We start from the raw sequence: 20,691 nt of genomic DNA, 5'->3' as shown, positions 1-20,691 counted from the left end.
CTCCGCCGCGGCGCTGGCAGGTGGAGGAGGCGGTGCTGCGCCCGAGCCGCCCGCGGAGCCCTGGGGGCTGTAGTCCCGCCCGCCGCGTTGCAGTCTGGGACGGCCGTGCCCGTTGCCGCCGCACTCTGCGTGGCTCCTCCCGCTGCGCCGGCCATCCCGCGCGGTAACGGCCATGGATGTCAACCAGCCCAAGCAGGAGCATTTGCTGGCTCTGAAAGGTACCGACAGCGCGGCCCCGCCGGTTCCCGCCCGCCCGGCCCTGATCCGGTGGGGAAACAGGGTGTCTGATCGGCAGCCGAGGGTGTTTCTTCCCCCAGTTTAGGACGTGAAGCAGGGAGCGGCCCAGCGCTCGGGGCCCGCGGCGAGAGGTGCCGGAGGGCTAAGGGAGCGGTGGGGGCTGTTCTACCATGCCCCACACACCGCAGGATGTGCACCTGGCGTGAGGGGCTCAAGCGCGGCTGCCCGGCTGTGTCGGTGCTTTGCACAAGGCTTCAGTTACAAGAAAATGTTTAGCTAAAATTCCTTTGCTGCCTCTTTTGTTTGTTTGTTTTTCAGGGCGAGAGGACACAGTCTTAAACTGCGTCAGGGGAGGTTTAGGTTGTGCGCTAGGAGGGATTCCTTCACAGGAAGGGTGATTAGACATTGGCATGGGCTGCCCAGGGGGGTGGTGGAGTCACCGTCCTGGAAAGTGTTTGAGGAAAGACTGGACGTGGCACTTGATGCCATGGTCTATTTGACAAGGTGGTGTTCGGTCTTACGTTGGATTCCATGATCTCAGACGTCTTTCCCAACCAAATTCATTCCGTGATTTCCTTTTGGATGGTTTTTGCCCTTTTCACCTCATGCTAAATGTGCAACTACGAGGCTTACCTCTTTGATTCAGGGATCGCAAATAGTGAAAATACAGCTGTGTACAATTGTGCATACAGTTGCATGCCTCCAAAATTAATGTAGAAATCAAGAGAGCCCTGTGAAGAAACGTTATCATTTCTGAATCATAAATGCTGCTAGTTATGTACACGTAATGAGGAGCTGGTTAGAATCTCAGCTCTGCAAGCATTCTAGATCAGTGAGGCCGCCCAGATGGATAAAATACTTCAGGTATGAGTAATTTCAGAGACCATCTTCTCATTTTAAAACTCTCCTGGACAAAGTTTTTAATGGTGTCTGCATGTGATAGTAAAATCTGTTAACCATAATTCAAAGCTCAACAAGCTCTTTTCAAATACATAAACATAAAGTCAAAAGCCTGAGAACATGAAACATCGTCAGCTGACAAGTGCATTTTGATAGTAATTAATTCGAAGCAAAAAGCTTTATGGTGGATCGTTTTGCTTTTATAAGAAACCAGTGCAATCCTTGGGTTTGTTTTGAATTTGATGCAGTGTCCAGGCCATAGATTTTGCCGAAGTGGGGAAGGTGTGAGGATTTATTTGCATTGTGACTGTATTAAACAAAATCTTGACAGTGGCAATTCTAGATTTTACTATTTTAATATCATTGTATGTTACTGCTCTCCATCAGGGAGCCTTAAATGATTGCAAATTTCTTGCAGAGGCAAGGGAAGGGGGAGAAGGGTAGGAAATAGGAGAGCAACACTGTGCCTAACATTTCATAACAGTGTTTGTAGTTCTTCCTTCACCATGCCCATGTCTTTTAATATAATCTTTGAAAGTATAAAGCATTTGAGGACTTAATAAGTTGTTTAGTTATTCCAAAAGTCTAATAAATTAAGAAGTTATCAGTTCCTTAAGGATTAAAGCATAGTTGCGTGTTGTGCTTGGAGGCTTTGAGGCTAAAACTGGATGTGTAGTTCTGATACAAAATGGAAACAGGCAGCTTTAATTTGCCTAGAGCACTTCCCTTTTAACTTTTTACTTTAAAAACTACTGTATTAGTCAGTACTATTTCAGGAAGGGTTTCTGTAACACGTGTGTTTTTTAGTTTTCTAGTAGAATGTGCCCTGGCTTAAAATACTGATACGTAGGAGGAGAACTTAAAAAAAAATTGTCTGCTAAATTTGAGAAAATAGGCAGTAGTAGTTGTGGGTCTTTAAATATGCATCACAACAATATAACAAGAATAGTGATGGATGGCAGGTATGAGATGGTGACAGTAAAAGCATTCTCTTGGAAAGGGACTCTTTTGAGTAAACAGTGTGCATGTGGATAATGTTCAGTGTACTGAAGTTACACTGGTAATGATGGAATACAGCCACTAATGTTCAGCCTAGATAAAATAGAACGTTCTGATATATATCTCACGTATTTTTATTCCCTGTTTCTTTCTTGAAAAATATCCTAGCAATGTTTGTCTTAATATGGTAGTATCTTATTATTTTATAATACTTCTGCTTTAGGTCCTGTTTTCCACTGATCTTTGCGTCATGGGGCAAGGAAATTCTTGTAAAAAAGGTGTTTCAGTCTAGATATGAGAATCCTAATCAAGAGACTGTTTTCCTAAGAGTCACTGGATTCCTACTGTTGAAGCATGGAAGTGGTCTTGCACTATCGACCACATCAGAGGGATCTAATAAAACTGCAGAAATTTGCAGAAGCAGCAGTGAAGGAGTTTCCCATTCGCCAATTACCAAGATTTGCACCCTGGTTTCCAAGTGATTTACACAGACTTCCCCTCAAACCAAAAAAGCAAGCACCTGTTATTTCTTGTGAGGAAGTGGAAGAATTGAAACAACTTTCTACACCTTCAGAATATGTTACAGGATCTCCTGATTATGACTGCACAAAAAATCTCCTTGAGTTTCACTCTAGCATGAAACATGGTCCAACTTTAATCCAAGCACAGGCTGTTCACAGAGCAATTAACTTGGACTATCAAGGAGAACCACCACCTAATGGAAAACAAAAATTGAAAAGGTCTTGGAGTGTCTCTCTCCCTAGTGCTAAACTCAAAGAAAAGATTCGTCCTTTATCTCAAGAACTGCAAAATAATTTGGAAAGACTAAAGCTGCATGCATTTTGTAGAGCAAAGTGGACAATTGAACAGTCTATTTGTAAAAACCAGAATTTGGAGGACATATGGATAAAATTGAATAGACTCATTAAACAGAATGAATTGCCATCTTGCAATGCTACTATCCAAAGATCTGTGGGACAGATATGGATTTTCTGTGATATATTATACTGTGAATATGTTAGAAATATTCTTAGGGAAAAGCTAAGCCTTACAGATAAAATGAATTTGCTTGTACATAAATATGGAATTATATTTAGTTTATAACTTTAGATATAGTTTAATAATAAAATTACTGTCTGAAATAGTAGAGTTTTTAAGCAGTTAAGTATATATAGACTTTAGAACAGCTGATAAATTAACGGTAAGAAAACTATTTGTATTACTTTGCTACAGTCTTCTAACCATAATGATATATTTTAATTTTGTTTTGCCTCAAGACTTATGGTTCTGTTAAGATTAGTAAGTTTCTGTTTGGCTTAGTACTGCATTTTATGGCTTTTCTCTACCTTGCTGGTCTAAAGGAAAATATTTAAGTGAAAATTCCAGACTATTCCAGATAATAAAATTTATGCTTTCAATTAAGCAAAGTATGTCCTCTCTGCTTCTTTGGAATTAGGAGAAGGAAAAATGTTTTTAAGTGTGTTGTAATAATTGTTATCATAGTTGTAATTGACGTTAAGACTTTCAAGATCTGATTATTTCCTGAAAGTAGTGTTTGAATTTTTTTAGTGAAGGCATATCCCTCCCATGAAATACAAACTTACTTTATGTGGCATATATCCACTGTCTTAGCAATGATAGCTATATTTTCACAGAAATATTAATGATAGCTTCAGTGGAAGCTGTGGGGTGAAAAATAATGAACAACTTAATAATTGCTCGTTTACACCTTGATAATAAGATTTTTTTTTTCCTGGTGTTTCTGTTCTTTTGTCTCTATATTTAAGAACAAGAAAACACTAGCTTCCAGCTAAAAGTGAGGAAAATAAGAAGTGAGACTTGTATCTGAAACCTCTTGTTTGTTGTCTTTGAGAATTTGAATGCCTTTTATGGTCATAAAAGGCTGAGTTCAGCATGACTTTTTTTCTCTTGAAAGAATGAAGTGTTCCAAGGTCATGCTGTCCCTGCTCAATTGAGTGTTTGGAGGGTCAGTAGAGAAGTTAAACTGGGATCAATATAATTGCAAGGGTATGCATTTGCACTCCTACTAATTCTAGATCTGCTGTAGCTGGTGGTCAGGGTCTGTAGCATCTGGAAAAAGGGGAAAACAAGTGTTTAATATTTGTAGATTGATGTAACTGGCATTAATGACAATCTAACAAAGTGCACATAAGCATAACAGAGATCCCTCCATGTAAAAACAAAGTAAATGCCCATTAGACTTATATTTTTATGACATCCTTGTGTTGAATAATTATATTTTATTATAGGCATTACATTTTCTTTTTTTTTTTTTAGATTAAAATTGCTCCATTTGAGTCATTGACATGTATTTTTAAGCTTTGACTGAATTTTGAGACATTCATAAATGTCTTACGTTGATGTTTGGGGTGTATGTGACATTTAATGTGACCGCTTAGCAAAACTGATGCAAAATGCTTTCTAGAGCAACTGAGGGTTGTTATTAGTTTTAAAGCCAACTTTTCACTGACATGATATTTCTGAGCTTAACATTAATAGTAATAAAATTTATTTGTGCATGAGCATTTTGGAAGATAAGATGAAGTAAAATGCAGTGTGATTTGAATTCTATTTAATGTATTTTTTGTCTAGGATCTTAGAAGAGATGATATCTTTTCTAACGTGTTAGTAGTCGTAATAAATATGATAACATAGCTAACATCGTTTGTTTTGACTTCATTCTGTGATGTATTTATTTTCTGAGACATGACGTAACTCTTTCTTTAGAAACAGTCAGCAAATACTAGTTTGTACAGGCTTAATGTAAATTTGGATAAAATTAGGTAATGCCAATAATACACTGTATTAATTTGATATACTGACAAAAGAGCTAAACAAATATTTTACTAAAAAGAGCAATTATTGTCACTGTAGCTGCCAGCTTTCTGCTACTTTGGGTTGGCTTATATGTGAATAATGGTAGGTGCACTGCTAGCTGTGGGCACCTCAGCTGGTAACTGTCTTGTTATAATGAGTGAACACCACTTTTGGTTGCTCTACAGGATTACTGCAGTCTTGGTTAGCACCAGTGTAGAAGCTGAAATCCGGGCTTTCATTTTGTTCTGTTCGAGGAATGCTTAATTCATAAGCACGTATAATTCAGTATATTTTCTTCTTCATTTTCAATGTTGAATGTGGTTCACTATTCACTCTATTTTGCTTATCTTGGGTTTTGTGTAATATACCTCATGGTTCTAAGTCTTCAAAGGTCCTGGTTTTTCAACTTTTCACTGTAACAAAGGGAATATATTGTCTTTTTTTCTTGTGAAAAGTGAGAATTGTTTGTGTCAATGCTTATTTGCATAGGTCTGCTGTATGGTAGTGTAAGTTCTTGTGAACCAATACAGCCCACTGTACCGAAATATATATTAAAGTAATTGAATACTTTACACCAGTGGAAACAGTGAGTGCTGTCTGGACATATTAGCTGTACAAAAGTACAATAAAAATAAACCCACCATACATGTGTCCGTGTAAGGGTGTTGGTTAACTTGTTGCAATCAAGAGAAATCCTTTCAGTTTATTTTTTAGTTTTAGTTGGTTTTATGTTTGTTAAGTTTCAAAGAAAAAAAACGGTTTTTACATATTCATATTAACACCTAAGATTACAAATGCTCAATTTTGTTTCATATGAATCCTTCATGATAAGCTATATACAAGTTTAGGGCCTTTGGTTAATTTGAAGAGGGAGAAATTCTTTGAAGAAGTAGCATTTAAGTCTGTCATATAAGTAAAAATAATGTAATTTTGTGTGTGAGTTAAAATAGCCTTTGAAAGTACCACTTACTTAGAGATTTTTTAATAGCAAAATCTCAATGATTTTGATTTTGTCAGTATGAGTAAAATAGTTTTGTTGTAAGTATATTCGAGAGGTTTTTGTGATGGTTTTGCTGGTTTGAGTTTAAAGTTTGTGACTTACAGAAAAAGCAGTGGTATAAATAATGTAGGCTTTTAGTCTTGTAACTCTACCTTGTGTATGTGTTATAGGTTAAGGTGTTAATGCAATTTCTTTTAGGCTGGTGTTTGACTGAAAGGGTCTGTGTGAGTCATCATATCCCATTCTAGATCAAAACGGATCACAGGACAGGCACTTAACCTGGAGAAGTCCACAAATAGATGAAACTGGTACACTCCTGGAGATCACAAAGCACTTAATGCTGTAGCAGGTGTAAGACCTTTAGCACATCAAGTTGAAAGCAGTAGATTAGTAGGTTAGTTCACCAGAGGTAGAAAGTAAGAGGGAGCAATGGCATTACCAGTGTTCTTGGATCTCAGAATAGCAGGGAGTTTTTCTTATATTGTAAAAGGCCATGTGATCCTTTTTCAGGCTAAGATTTAATTGGTGGTTGTGGTTTGTTGGGGCTTTTTTTTTTGTGGAAGAAGAGCAAGGCAAAATTATACTTGGAACAAACAATTTAAAATGCTTGTTTGATTGACCTATGGTTTGTTTTTTGATTTTTGCAGTGATGAGGCTAACCAAACCTACCTTATTCACTAATATTCCGGTGACTTGTGAAGAAAGAGATTTGCCAGGTAAGTCTTTTCTACTGACTGATTATTATGTATGTATTACCACATTTAAGCATTGTGGCCATCTAACACTTAGGTGTTAGAGGAGTCATGACCTCCAATAGACTCTAATCTGAAAAAACAGTGTATTTTAGATTTGGCAATAACTGAAAGAAAGTAGCAAGGTGCACTCTATAGCTCTTGACCTATATCTTTGAAAGATTGGTGATAATACTCAAGCACGTGACCTCAAAGTCTGAGCCATTGACATACACAGTGAGAGGCAGTTCTGTGAGAGAAATGTGTAAGTGGAGAAAGATTAGCATTATTGTGGTTTTTTTATCTGGAGAAATGGCTCTGGTAATTAGAACCAGCACATAAATAAATGTTCTATAGAAAAACAATATTGCAAGAATCACCGGTTTTGAGTTATGTTATGCTTGGTATGCCATCATAAATTGGAAATCCCTGGGTCGTCTCCCAGAAATAGTTGAAGTCTAGAAGTCAAACATAAGAGAGTCAAAGGAAAGACTCAACAAGAAGGGTTGTAGTTGTATGGAAATACAAAGCAAGCAGGGGAAGAAAGTAAGTGAGGTTGATTAGTTCTGTTGTGTAATGTGGTTTAGATGGATAGAATTTCTCTTAAAATTCAATGTTAATTTGGGAAATGCCTTTGGGATTGTGCCCTTCAGTATGTATATACTGAATAAATTATTGGACACAAGTGCCTGTAAGTTAAGTTATATCTTATAGGCAGGCCTATGGATGTATATTTCATCCCTAAACAAGTTTATTGTAAAAGAAATATATCTAAAATAAAATACATCCGAGTCAGTGATTAAATGTCTAACTTAAATGTAGACAAACCTTTAGACCTAGCAAATATTTAATTAATAGCACCTTGATATTTTTACAGGTAATCTATTTAACCAGCTCATGAAAGATGATCCTTCTACTGTAAAGGGTGCAGAAACTTTGATGTTAGGAGAAATGCTGACTTTGCCTCAAAATTTTGGGTAAGAATGAATGATTGTAACTGTAATATGCGAGGTTTAGGATTCATTTGGTTTAGGATTCATACTTCTCTTTCTATTTGAATACCATTGTTCTGCAATGAGATGTTCAGTCATTTTAAAAATAATATCTGGCTTGATTTAGAAATACATATATGTATGCTTCCTGATGTTTCTTGTCTGTAGCCTGATTGAACCTAATAAGGATTGAAAGTTGAAAGAGATTTGCAGCTGTGGGTGAATTTCTAAGGTAATACACTACTATAAACCACATCTTACACTAGTAGAGTTTACTACTGTGATTTTTGTGCGTACTGAAAGCCATCTTCTTACTCCTCTCAGATTTTTACCTAAAAGAAATTCTGATTTGTTTATTTTCTTTTAAAGCTGTTTGTCTTAGAAGGATGACTTTAGAAGTATGGGTGAGCAGATTCCAGTTTTCTTCTAGGATTTGATCTGGCAACTGTGTGTGTGTGTGAACTTAGAAGTGTTTCAGTGAAATGTTCTGGTTTTTTAATAACAGTTACTGAAACTATTTTGTTTTCTTTTTTTTTTTTTTTTTCTGAAATACAGAAATATATTTCTGGGAGAGACTTTTTCCAGTTATATTAGTGTGCACAACGATAGCAATCAAGTTGTCAAGGACATACTGGTGAAGGTATGTGAGTAGAAATCCACTTACAAAAGATTTATAAAAAAATACAATATGTAGATTCTATTTTCTGACAATATACTGTATCTTTGATGCTAATACATAGACTTTAGGAAATACATGTCACTTTTTCCAATCCAGAAAATATACCTGGAAATTGGAAGGAGTAAGACATGAAAATAGAAATGATTATAGAAATCTTCAAAGATTAAAATGAAAAACTAGGATTGTATCAAAAAATGGACTTACTACAGAATCATGGAGTTTATGTTGGAAAAGACCTCTAAGATCAACAGGTGCAATTATTAACCCAACACTGCGAAGTCCACTGCTAAACTGTGTCCCTAAGTTCCACATCTACACAGTCCCCTGCAGGGATGGTGGCTCAACCACTTCCCTAGGCAGCCTGTTCAATGCTTGACAGCCCTTTTGGTAAAGAAATTGTTCCTGCTGTCCAATTGAAACCTCCCCATGTGCAACTTTAGGCCATTTCCTCTTGTTCGTATTGTTACTTGTGAGAAAAGACCGACTCACACCTGGCTACAGCCTCCTTTCAGGTAATTGCAGAAAGCTATGAAGTCCCTCTTTGCTGCAATGGGGAAACTGCAACACGCGTATCAATCAACAAGGCCCGTGTCAAGAAATATATATGGATCGATTCTTGATAGATGTTTCAGAGATGTTTATTTCTCCAGCCGCATGGCCGGGGCTCTGCCGAGGAACTGCTCAATCACGGGACCCGAGGGTCCTTCTGCCCGCGCAGGGAAACACAAACCAACCAGTGGGGAACGAGGCTGAGCAGGGCCAGGGAAACCCCGTGTCTGTGCCCTCAGGGCCCCTCTCCCAGGACCACATGGCAGGGGGGAAGGGACCCCAACACCTCTTCCGAGCCTTTTTTTCCTGGCTAAACACCCCCACCTCCATTGACCTTCTCTGGACATGCACCCTTGTATTTAAAGTTTCTCTGAAGAACTGGTGTAGCAAAACTTCCACAGCTAAAAAAATGGAGTTATATTGACTTACCTTCACTTTCAATGAGGTCTTCAAAGCAGTTTCCTGTAAAGTGTACACTGATCTGTATATTGTATGAGTTATTTTCTAGTGAACTGGCTTTTTGCGTTTACTGCTGAACAAAGAAAACACTGAGCGTAGAAATTTCAGAAGTCATTGTGGAACTCAATGTGAAAAGTAAATAGAGATTTTGTAAGCTGTATGGTGAAGGACTGGACTATTTATATGTTTTAGAACTTGTCTTTAGATTTGTAAGTCATCTCAATATATGTCACAGAAGGTGTCTGAGTCAAGAATATCACAGAATATTCTGAATTGGAAGGGACCCACAAGGATCAGTGAGTCTAACTCTTAAGTCAGTAGCCCATGTGGGGATCGGACCCGTGGCCTTGGTGTTGTGACCCCTGTGTTCTGACCAGCTAAGCTCTTACAGTATGTATGAAAGCATGTAGAGTACAAAATGCTCAGTGAAACCTAGAACTTTATAGCATAAGTTACTTTTCCTTAGATTGTGTTGAACAGCTGTAGTTCGAATCAATGCTTTGTTTTTCTGTGTCCAGGCTGATCTTCAGACAAGTTCTCAGCGTTTGAACCTTTCAGCTTCTAGTGCTGCAGTGGCAGAGCTTAAACCTGACTGTTGCATTGATGATGTGATCCATCATGAAGTAAAGGAGATAGGAACACACATGTAAAATTTTAAATTTTTCTACTATTAAATGAGCTTAAATGAAACTGCAGTACATGCATGCTATTCTGCTTTTGATACAGTACGAGATTTAAAGTAACACAACTTTTTTTTTTCCCCCCAATTGTTTCTTTTTCAGCTTAGTTTGTGCAGTAAGTTATACTACACAGACTGGAGAGAAGATGTACTTCAGAAAGTTCTTCAAATTTCAGGTATTTCATGAAGTATTTTACTCTGCTTTTAGTAAGTGTGTGAGTCTGGAAAACCCATTTTAAAACATTTGATACTTCAAAAGCATTTTTACATACCAAAAATCTGTTCATTTTTAAAAGTGAACCATTAAAAGCCACTGCTTCAAACTTCACACAAACTGGTGGTTTCTAATAACCACACAGTTAAACATCTCAGAACTAATAAATATTGCATCTAATAATTTCTATTAATTTATTGAGAAAATAAATCTACTCTTAAAAAGTCCCTTTTTATAGCAGACAGCTCTATGACTATTTTTAAACACAACAAGTATTGGTCATTCTAGCTTCGATACATCTAACCATTATATTGTAACCATTATATTCTAAAAATCTGATTTTTCTTTTAGTGTGTGTAACCTTATTAAACTGGAATTAAGTAGTTTGGTTTTTAAGGAATTTAAGTAAAGAAGTCTAATGTATTGTGTGTAATACCCACAGAAGTAATTGACAGAATAAACCTTTTGTTCCATCGCACAATTCAAGACTTGCAATAAGAGTGACTGAGGAAAGCAGGAAGCAGCTCTGATTTGCGGACTGATTCTGGCAAGAAAGAGTCTGTTTACTCTGTATTTCATGGATGTTTAATTTTTTAGAGAAATATATTGGGACTTGGATATTGGTGGACTAATCCTCATGGAATGGAGGATTACATGACACTCTTTACTGAATACATTTTTAGATACTCTGAGTGTCTGGTAATACCCGGAGCGTTATGTAGTTTCGTCCTAAAGCTGTGTCAGGGAGATTTAGGTTGGATATCAGGAAAAAGTTCCTCACCCAGAGGGTGGTTGGACAGGCTCCCCAGGGAAGTGGTCACAGCACCAAGCCTGACAGAGTTCATGAAGCATTTGGATAATGCTCTTAGGCACATACTCCTGGGGGTTGGACTTGATGGTCCTTGTGGTCATCTTCCTACTCAGGATATTCTGTAATACTATGGGGTGATTGCATTTTGCTGTTTTCTAGTATTCTGTCTAGATACTTCAGAAAAAAGAATTTCAGTCTTTAGAAGGTTAAATTTCCATGCATTACAAAGAACACTTGAGTGCTGTTAGTACTTGCGGGCCTTGAAATACCAGGTATTGATTAGTCAAGGGTGTTTACTGACAATCCTGGGGAAAATGGTTCCATATAAGTTTTTGTGTTACCCTCTCTCTGAAACTAGCATCTCTGTAGAGTTTCTTCATCTTTAGTGAAGCTAATTTTTATCTTTGTGTGCTTTGTCTTGCGCTCCTTGTGAAACTGCTTCCCTTTCCATTTCTCCATTGTTTTCCTCTTTTCAGTGTTCTGTTTCTCTGTCCCCTCTAGGCTTTCTCTGATTGCTTACACATGCATGTGCAAGCTTCAGATCTCATCTTCTCTCTGTTCCCTAATGTTGTTCTTGTCAGAGCTTTGTACAAAATGCTGGTTTGTCTTCTTTAGATTTTGTATGCAAACTTATTTGTGCACTTTTTTCAGGGTTCTGCATGCATGGCGTAATTGCCATGCTTTTTAACTGAACCCAGCACAAGCAACTGAATTGTGAAAATAGTTGAAGCCAGCTATCTCTGAAATGTGAAGCCCTTCATTCAAAGAAGGAAGCATAAGAACTTCTCAGAAAGCATCTATACACTTCCACACCTATAAATACTCTCTGATTCATTATGAGAAAAGAACTGCACTGAGAATTTTGGCTGTTAGTTTTTAAATTTGATGTGGAGACACCAGTAGAAAATCTGAGAACAAACAAAAAGAAGTGTTACAGAAAACTGAACTATGTCTTTACAGTGAGAATTGATGGCTCCTAGTGATTGAGATGTCACCAACAATTTTATAACAAAAAAAACCTACTCTTGCAGATTCTCAGATTTTTCAGTTACATTTTCTAGAATCTTTTAAGTTGAACTGCTGTTTTAATCAGCTTCTTTTTTAAATCATTATATGTAGTTTTATACTGATTGATAGTGTCTTTCTGTTCCAAAACTTTCTCTAAGTAATTAACAGCATTATGTTTAAATGGAGAAGGAATGTCTTCCTAGGGTTTGGTGGTTGTTTGGTTTTGAGGGGTGGTTTGTGAATATCACAATAATTTTTTGTATTTTACTGGAATGCCAGTTGAGGTTTACTGCAATGAATGGAAAGACTTTGTTTATCAGAAGAGAGAGAAAAAATTCAGCATGTAGGAAAATTTATAAGAAGCTCACTGAAGAAAAATATTTGGCAGAAAAAATCCTCTCTCAACCAACAAAGGCTTAAATTAAAATTTTTAATTCTTTTTTTTGACTAGAGAGAGAGAGATAGTTATGAATACTTGAAAGAATTGAACTTTATGTCTGTTAAAATGCAGAAATCTCCGTGAGGACAACTTTTTGATGTTGAAGTCTTTGGTGCTAAAAAATTTGTTGACAACTTGGAACATTAGCGATCTCTCAGGATGCAGTGTACTTATAGGCAATCAAAAAAAGTTTCCCTGTGTAATTGGAAACAAGTGTCTTCAGAAACAGAATTTAAATTTGTTTCCCTACAAGTATGATAAAATATTTCATTCAGTTACATTACTTTATATACGTTTCATATTTGAAGATGTTAACTGCAGTGGCTTTATGCACAAAATTCAAGCACTTACGAACCAACACTTTGTAGTTTATCGTATAACACTTCATATTTTACAACATTGAGTTGGGTTTTTTTGCTGATTGAATATCAAGATTAATGTATTTATTTATTTATTTATTTTGTGTATTATGATTTTTCTTAATTTCTTGAAACCAGCTGCATTTTCAAGAAGGAAGTGAAGGCTAATAAAGCTAAACACATGGACAGTTCTCTGTTTCATTTATGTTTAGAGAAGCCCTCAGTAACTTTTGCTGCAGAGCTCTGAAAGACTTGTAAATGTTAGAAATGTTACATGTTGCTCACAGTTGAAAGCAAATGCAGACCGCTGCAGGACCCAGTATGGATATATTATTTATTTAAAGGCACAGATCTACCTAGAGCACCGGATTTGGGCAGTTTCATAAGAGGCCACTGCTTAGGTGGAGAGCTACTTGTTTTCAATATGAGGAAACTGCTTAGTAGGGAAGCATTCAAGTGTGCACAAGTAAGAAGCAGCACGGATATGTTCTTGAGTTGATTCTGTCATATATTCTGTCATGCACCTGCTATGTCTAAGATCAAAAAGAAAACCAATACTTTTTAGTAAAAGACCCTAGCAGTCTTTCCTGAAGTTGTCTGGTAAACCAGTTGTCAATCTGTCTTTTTTCCCATTTCATTCAGGTTCTTAAACCACTAGATGTGAAAACCAAATTCTACAATGCGGAGGTGAGAACTGTGTGTATTCAGGTTTGTTTTGGTGTGCTGGGTTTGTTACTTAGATTAAATTCAAAGTGCTTTGTAAGTGCACCTTTCTGAGAAAGGTGATCTGTTCTAAAGGGGAAAATGGTAGTAGATATATATGGTTTAGTTTAAAAATAGATAGGCAATTTTGATGAAAGGGAAAAAGAGATGTCAGGGCCTTCATGTAATTGACTAACAATTTTGCATATATTCCAATTTCTCATTAACTCAAATACTTTCAGTTATTGCTTGTATATTTTGGCTGATAGAGTACTTACTGTAAAGGAGATTAATTGTTCATAAAGGAGATGACAATTTATCAGAGTGGGGAAAATTTAAATTTAGATTGCTTAAATTTAAATTTCCCTTATTTAACTATGACCCTTCAGTTCAGTAATTTAAGTTTTACATTTGTGACAGTTATACACAGTGCTTCTAAACTTAATGACCTTATATATGCCCTGCATATTTATTTGGACAAAATTACATGTCAGCCTTTGCTATTTATGGGAAGAATTTGGTACACATCTGTAGGCCACAGGCTTCAAACCATACATTGACCAGGTGTGAGATACCTGAGCAGGATTGGAGCATAAACGCATAGCACTGGTTGAGTCCTTTATAGAACTGCTGTTATCTATAAGTGGGAATGTCTGGAAATGTCTGCTGCTGTAATTTAAAAATGAAAATAACTCTAAGAAATGAGGTAATCTCTCTGGAAGCAAAATAAATATCTTATTTAGCATGTGGATTATGTTATTGTTTCAGATATAAAGTATGTGATAGGGAAAAGAGGGACAGATATCTTAAATGTTGCGGTCTCTTTGTACTTCATGTGTAAATTTCGTGATTAATTATCAAACACTTGATAATTAATGGAAATTGAAACCTCTCTAAGGGAATTCCGGGCAAACTTTTTACATGGATAAAATATACTCTTTTTTTTTTTTTCCCAAAATTGTTATACTGACCAGTCTTGATACGGGTCTTAATTAACTCAGTTAGCCACCAAACTGATATAGTAGCACTCCTATCTGATTTCTGAAAGTACGTAAAGTGTTACTATGTCTTGTGACCATAGAATTCAAGTAACTTTTAAAAACCTAGAAACAAGTCTCTGGTTAGATGTTGTGTGTGATACTACATTGCTGTGAAAGCACCAAGAAATTAATCCTGACTATTATCCTTGAGAGCAGGGGAGAAAAGAATGGTATGTGTCAGTTATTAGTTAACTAAAGATCTCTAAAGGTTGACTAACCAGTTAAACTGTTATCATTAATATTATGGATGTGATGTTGTCTGTTCATAATGCCTGTTACTAAAATTATTTTCTATTAATATTCTAATGCTAATCAATAATTTAATTTCTTCTAAGACAAGGAATGATGCTGAATCTTTATCTTCTTGCTTATTGCTTATATTGCAGTATGGCGTTGATGGAGTTGATCACTGAAATTTATGCATAGAACACATGCTCTGTTGCCCTAGCCTGCTGCAATCCTGGGATTGAATTACTCTCTCACTGACTTTAATGTGCCTTGAAAAAGGCTCTGTAAAAGGTTCTGTTCCTGCACGCATGCACAGGGAGGCAGACAACAAAGTTTGCAATTAAAGTTGGGTCTTTGGATTGATGGATATTGAAAAAAGAGCTTTTCTTGATGATATTATGCCAAATTTTCTTACACCTTGCAACATGGTAGCTTTGCTAGAACACATTACCACATTATTTTTGAGACATTATATATGCAGAGACCTCAAATTATCTGTAAGGTGACAAGGACTGTTTTTCCATTTCATATACAACCCATTGCATGGATTTAAATTCAGGACAAACTTTAAACTTGCTCAAAAACTAATTACCTTTTTTTTTTTTTTTGAGTCAGTTTGTTCTACCATATCTTGTCTGTGACTTGTGTGCCTTAAGCTCTACTTTGGATTGGTTCTGAAGCAAAGCTAGTAAATCATGTAACCATACTAGCTATAAGTTATTAGAAATGTAGTTGTCATCTTTGTTTGCATCCATTTTTTATTTATGTTTCTGTCTTACTAATGCTATCTTGTTTAAATGGTGCAAAAAAATGCAGAAATGCATTTTGTTTGGAAGTTAGCCTCCTTTTTCTTTAACATTTAACCCTAATTTCTCTAATGTGTTCTTTTTTTTATTTTCCCATTAGAGTGACCTCAGTTCTGTGGTAATTTTTATTTATTTTTTTATAAATATGTATGCTTTTTTAATTGCTTAACTGTCTCTGTGCTTGTTATTGACATTCTTTACAAACATAATGGAAAAGCAATGTTTGTTCTGCATATCATAAACTGATGTTTTCTCATCTCTATATGTGCAGCTAATCATTAAATGGTTAGCTCTTTCTTTAATACCCATTGTTGAAACTAGAACTTGATAGTTACAGATTCTTGCTTCCAATAGAATACCTCACCAAAATTTTATTAGATCTATTATTTGAAAAGAGAAGTTACTTCTTTCTAAAATTTTTCTCTTCTGACCCATGGAAATGTAGGTTTCACTACAGCACTGTTTGTGTAAGCTGTGACAGAACTTTTCACAGCTGGTTGGTGGAGACAGTGGGTTTGAGGAGAGAGCAGCAGTTGGATGTTCTTCCTTCCTTTGGCTAGCTGGAACTGCACTTCACAATTTTAACTGCATGTAACAGTTGATTGAGTTACTACGTTTCTTCTGCAGTCTGATTTCACTTTAAGGCGTGTCTTGTATTAAAATAAACTGCATATTTTGGAAAGGTTTTTTTTTTGAAACCATGTAATATTAAACCAAATTAGAAATAACACAAAACTAACTTGCTTTTTCATTATGCTGCTTGTTTTTACTTTTTCCTTTCAAATTAGCATTTTAAAACTTCTGCCTATGGTTGCCGCTTTGAAAACTACTAAAATTTGGGTAAATGGACACTTTGAGCAATGGATTTATGGGATATAAATGGTATCAAATTAAGTGACAGTTAGGTAGTATGATTACTGAGAACCATGTTTTAGTTGGGGTTATTTCCAGTTCCTGCAAGCCTGAGATGTCTCTGTAACCCATTGAGGTTGCACAGTTTTCATTACTATATATATGGTGCTTTGTATTTAATGTGTTTATAAGACAATACAAAAAGTTACACAACCATTCTTTATTTCTCCTTCTAACAATTTTTTGAGACTAAACATGTTTTGGCTATTTTGTCCCACTTTTATTTTGTAATTTACAAGCAGGACTTCATTTGTATAAAGAATCATTTATTTACACTGATCAAAAAGAAGCTGTAAGTTTTGTTCCACCTTCCTCACAAAAGTACTTTCTTAAAATTTATCATATCAAAATACTCAAACTGCTTCAATCTGAATCTGTAGAATAGACTATTTCAGTTGGAAGGGACCTACAAGAATTATTTAGTCCAATGGTCTGAATCAGTAACTCTTTTGTAAATGCAAATGTGGTATCCCCCTTTTTTTAATTGGCACTCCTTTAATTGTGGTTTTCACTTTTCTGGGAGCTCATATCTCTAATAGACTGAGTCTTCCATAATTTTTCTATCCTGAGATTATTCTAGAGAGGCAAAGTGACTTCACTGGTCTGCAATTCCACAAAAAAAGTGAGTCAAAAACATCTCTAGTTTCATGGTTTTTCATCTTCTGGAGTTTAACAGTCTATAGCTTTCATTTCTGTACTAGAATTGGTCCTTCAATACCATCTTCACGCATTAGCTTGAGATGTTCTGAAGGTAGAGCACAGTTAAATTGTTGGACACGTACAATATTGGTAACCTTTGGCATGGTGGAGCTGAGTGAGAGAAGGGGCTGGATTTTACATTTTAACTAGAATGCTAGTATTTAATAATAAAATCTCAGAGCATGTACCCGAACTATTTTACTTCAGTTAAAGAAAAACACACACATTTAATTTTTTTATACAGCTTGATGCGCTAGTAATCTGGCATGGCATGTTGTTGTGCACTGCAATTCCTTACCATTTATTCCATTTTTTAAATAATTTGGATAAAAGATTGATGCTATTAAGTTGATTAAAGTCTTGGGAAGTGGTGATTTGATACATTACAAATAAACAGTAGCTAGAACATAGCAAAATTATCCCACATCCATTGTTTGGCAAGATACCTGTTGACTAACACTTTTGCTCCTATTGTTACTGGGATTAAGGTTTTTTCTTGCATTAATTAATTTGATTTGCAGGCATGAACTAAACATGTGTGACTTTTTTTTAACAATAGGACTGCCTAGTCTTTTTAATAACACTAATCATATTTTCATGAACTTGCACTTTCCATTTTTTTCAGACAGATGAAGTGTTTCTGGAAGCTCAAATTCAGAATATCACTACCTCTCCAATGTTTATGGAGAAGGTTTCATTAGAACCATCTATGATGTACAATGTTGCAGAACTGAACACAGTTGACACAGCAGGGGAAAGGTATGTTCAGATTCAGAACATTTGACTTTGAAACTCTTTGTATTAATATTTCATGAGATACAAGTATTAGTCAGCTGTCTGTAATGGGAGGATCGTACGTCTTCGCTTGAATAAAAAGATCAAATTCCTATTATGTATTCAACTGGAAAATTTGTTTGTTTTCTTTTCATAGAAACTATTCTTAAAAATCTATAATTCTACCTAATAAAGAAATATCCAGCTTAATCCTCAAATAATTTGTAACAATGAGGACATGGTAACATGAAAGCATACTATTTTTTCAGTATCTCCTATATAAAATTTAACCCAGATCTGGTTTTGGCCTGATCTCTGTGTACATACTTAGCCTTACAGAACCCATCTGACTAATCCTTGCTTCCTATCAGTAAAGTAACTGTTTTCAGTTCTTCTGATAATGATCTAGCAAGGCACCAGTCAAGGTGAATCAGTGGTACACCCTTATGGGGTCTTAGAATATAAAAATTTTTCATGCTGAAATAAATTAAATTTCATTTAGTTAAACACCTAATACCAGAATAATTTACTCCTGTGGATACAAGAGCTTGTGAAGTCAACTTTGGCTGTTTGTGCTATGTAGTTGCTTGGGTTTTTGGAGGTGACGTTTGAGTGCTTCAGCAGTAAGGGCTGAAGTGAAAATTCTGTCTTCTCCTTGCCTGTTGAAGGATTCACCTGCAGCATAATGAAGCCTTGTTCTTACCAAAGTGTTTGCATCCACTGTAATAGTTTTCCTGCTGAACAGGAATCTTAGTTTCATGACATTGAGATTTACTCTGAGGGAAGAACAATAGCAGAAGAAAAATTACCAGCATTTTTGTTTAAATACTAAGATGCCAGATAATAAATTATAATGTAGGAGAGTGGACTTCTATCTTATTTCTGTCTGGCTGAGAAGAACAGGTTTTTTTATTTCTCCATGGTTTCCATGTTGCTACATAAATTCTAGAGTTGTTTCCTGTTGTGAAAACAGAAAAATACTCTGTGTGTTTTACCATTAACATACTATGCATACACATGCAGTGAGAGTGGTGGGGGATGGGGAAAAAAGGTTGGGTTCTTAAGTCTTCTTCATAATAACTGTTTAAATTAAGACCCAGTGTTTTTTCCTTTCAGTGAGTCTACTTTTGGCGCAAGAACTTATTTACAACCTATGGATACACGTCAATACTTATACTGTCTGAAACCAAAGCAAGAATTTGCAGAGAAAGCTGGAGTAATAAAAGGCGTAACAGTGATTGGTAAACTAGACATTGTATGGAAAACTAATCTGGGTGAACGAGGAAGGCTGCAAACTAGCCAGCTCCAAAGAATGGTAAGTTTAACTTGTGTGTTAACTTGGCATTAATTTTTAAGGAAACTCAATGAACAATTTCATAATGACTTGAAAAAGTGTGAGCTGCTTACTTTTGAGCCTCATTTTTTATTCACACTTTTCTGTATGTATTAGAGAGTTATTTCCTATATTTCTTCAGTGAAGTGTGGATAAGTTAATGGACTGAGCACTTTAATTGTCAGTATCCAGTAACCCATGTTGCAAAATACATTAACTGCTTGAATACCATTTGGCAACAAACCGACAAAAGAACCTCTTTAAATATGCCAACTCTTGACACAGAAATTGCTCCCAAGTTCATACAGACATTTTAGCTTGGAGTGACATTTTTTTATGCATAAAATTATTTATCTTTCACGTCCACAGTTTTGATTGAGTCTGTCTGTTCTGGTTGATTCATAAATTGTTCTTGAATTTTAAGTTGTAATTACTGTCTTGCTTAAGTCAGCTCCACAGCCATCTATACTAATGCCTAAACCTGACTTGCATCTTCTCACTTGAGGATGGTGAGAGAGATATGGAAGAGTAGTTAAAAAAAACTTTGACAATTGAATCTCAATCGAAGTTTACAGAGCTTATGATTGAGTCTCTGCCTCTGTCTTTCCCCCAGTCCCATCTTCTAGAACATTGAGCAGTTCTGTAGGGAAATCACATTGACTTGGAACTAGGCAAGCAAAGTTAGATCCTGGAAATTCACAGAAAAGTCACTAAAAAGTCACCAAGTCACTGAAATATCTCTTGATTTTTAATTGAGGTGTTGAGAATGTGCATAACCCCATCAAATTAGAAACTGCCCTTTTCTAAACTTAGTTACTCCTGTTATTTTGAAACCTGTTGCTTACTTTTAACAATAAACTGTTTCATTTTCAACTGACCTTTCCTATAATTTCTCTTTAGAGACATTTCTTTTCCTTCCCTAAATCAATATTGTCTCACTCTGCATCCCTTGTTGAACCTCTGAGAATTGCATGTGAAGCACGCATTTCAACGCTCCAAGACAGTTTTGGTCATGCATCATTTTGTGCCTTGTGATTAACAGAAAAACATTAACTATTTTGTGTAGTTTGAGCAACATCTGTCCTTAGAAAAGCAGTTGGGGTTTTTTCCTCTCTGCATTGCAGTGCAACTCCCTCTTTTCTTCTCCTTATCTTTTAAGTGCTATCAGATTATTTAGTTTCTAGATGTCACCCTTAATCATTTTCCTCCTAATCCATTTGCCATCACTGATGTTGTTGATCATAACCATTGTTTCCCACCCCGTCCCAGAATTTTACCTGTACTGAGTCCCTCAGTCATTGTT

The 20,691-nt window shown here is 36.1% G+C and overlaps 2 protein-coding genes across 5 annotated transcripts in view; both read left to right on the top strand.

The window, feature by feature from the left end:
* The first annotated feature begins 91 nt into the window (after positions 1 to 91).
* The window catches only part of TRAPPC13 (trafficking protein particle complex subunit 13), a 26,382-nt gene continuing 5,782 nt past the window's right edge, over positions 92 to 20,691 (top strand). For 2 of the 4 annotated variants that reach the window (XM_010395335.4, XM_010395334.4), the window contains exons 1-10: positions 92 to 218; positions 6,622 to 6,690; positions 7,583 to 7,682; positions 8,253 to 8,337; positions 9,903 to 10,030; positions 10,167 to 10,239; positions 13,537 to 13,581; positions 15,771 to 15,788; positions 17,907 to 18,040; positions 19,172 to 19,370. In XM_010395335.4, the coding sequence (XP_010393637.1) occupies positions 173 to 218; positions 6,622 to 6,690; positions 7,583 to 7,682; positions 8,253 to 8,337; positions 9,903 to 10,030; positions 10,167 to 10,239; positions 13,537 to 13,581; positions 15,771 to 15,788; positions 17,907 to 18,040; positions 19,172 to 19,370 (897 nt within the window). In that variant the 5' untranslated portion in view covers positions 92 to 172. The remainder of the gene's footprint in view (positions 219 to 6,621; positions 6,691 to 7,582; positions 7,683 to 8,252; positions 8,338 to 9,902; positions 10,031 to 10,166; positions 10,240 to 13,536; positions 13,582 to 15,770; positions 15,789 to 17,906; positions 18,041 to 19,171; positions 19,371 to 20,691) is intronic. The other 2 variants (XM_010395338.4, XM_010395336.4) reach the window with 1 other exon arrangement.
* SHLD3 (shieldin complex subunit 3) lies at positions 123 to 4,816 on the top strand. The gene is made up of 2 exons (XM_039566637.1): positions 123 to 218; positions 2,360 to 4,816. Exon 2 carries the CDS (start codon positions 2,491 to 2,493, stop codon positions 3,238 to 3,240), a length of 750 nt encoding a protein of 249 aa, XP_039422571.1. The 5' UTR covers positions 123 to 218; positions 2,360 to 2,490; the 3' UTR covers positions 3,241 to 4,816.

Source organism: Corvus cornix, chromosome Z (assembly GCF_000738735.6).
Source record: "Corvus cornix cornix isolate S_Up_H32 chromosome Z, ASM73873v5, whole genome shotgun sequence".
Taxonomy (NCBI): domain Eukaryota; kingdom Metazoa; phylum Chordata; class Aves; order Passeriformes; family Corvidae; genus Corvus; species Corvus cornix.
This window is presented reverse-complemented; position numbering and strand designations above follow the sequence as displayed.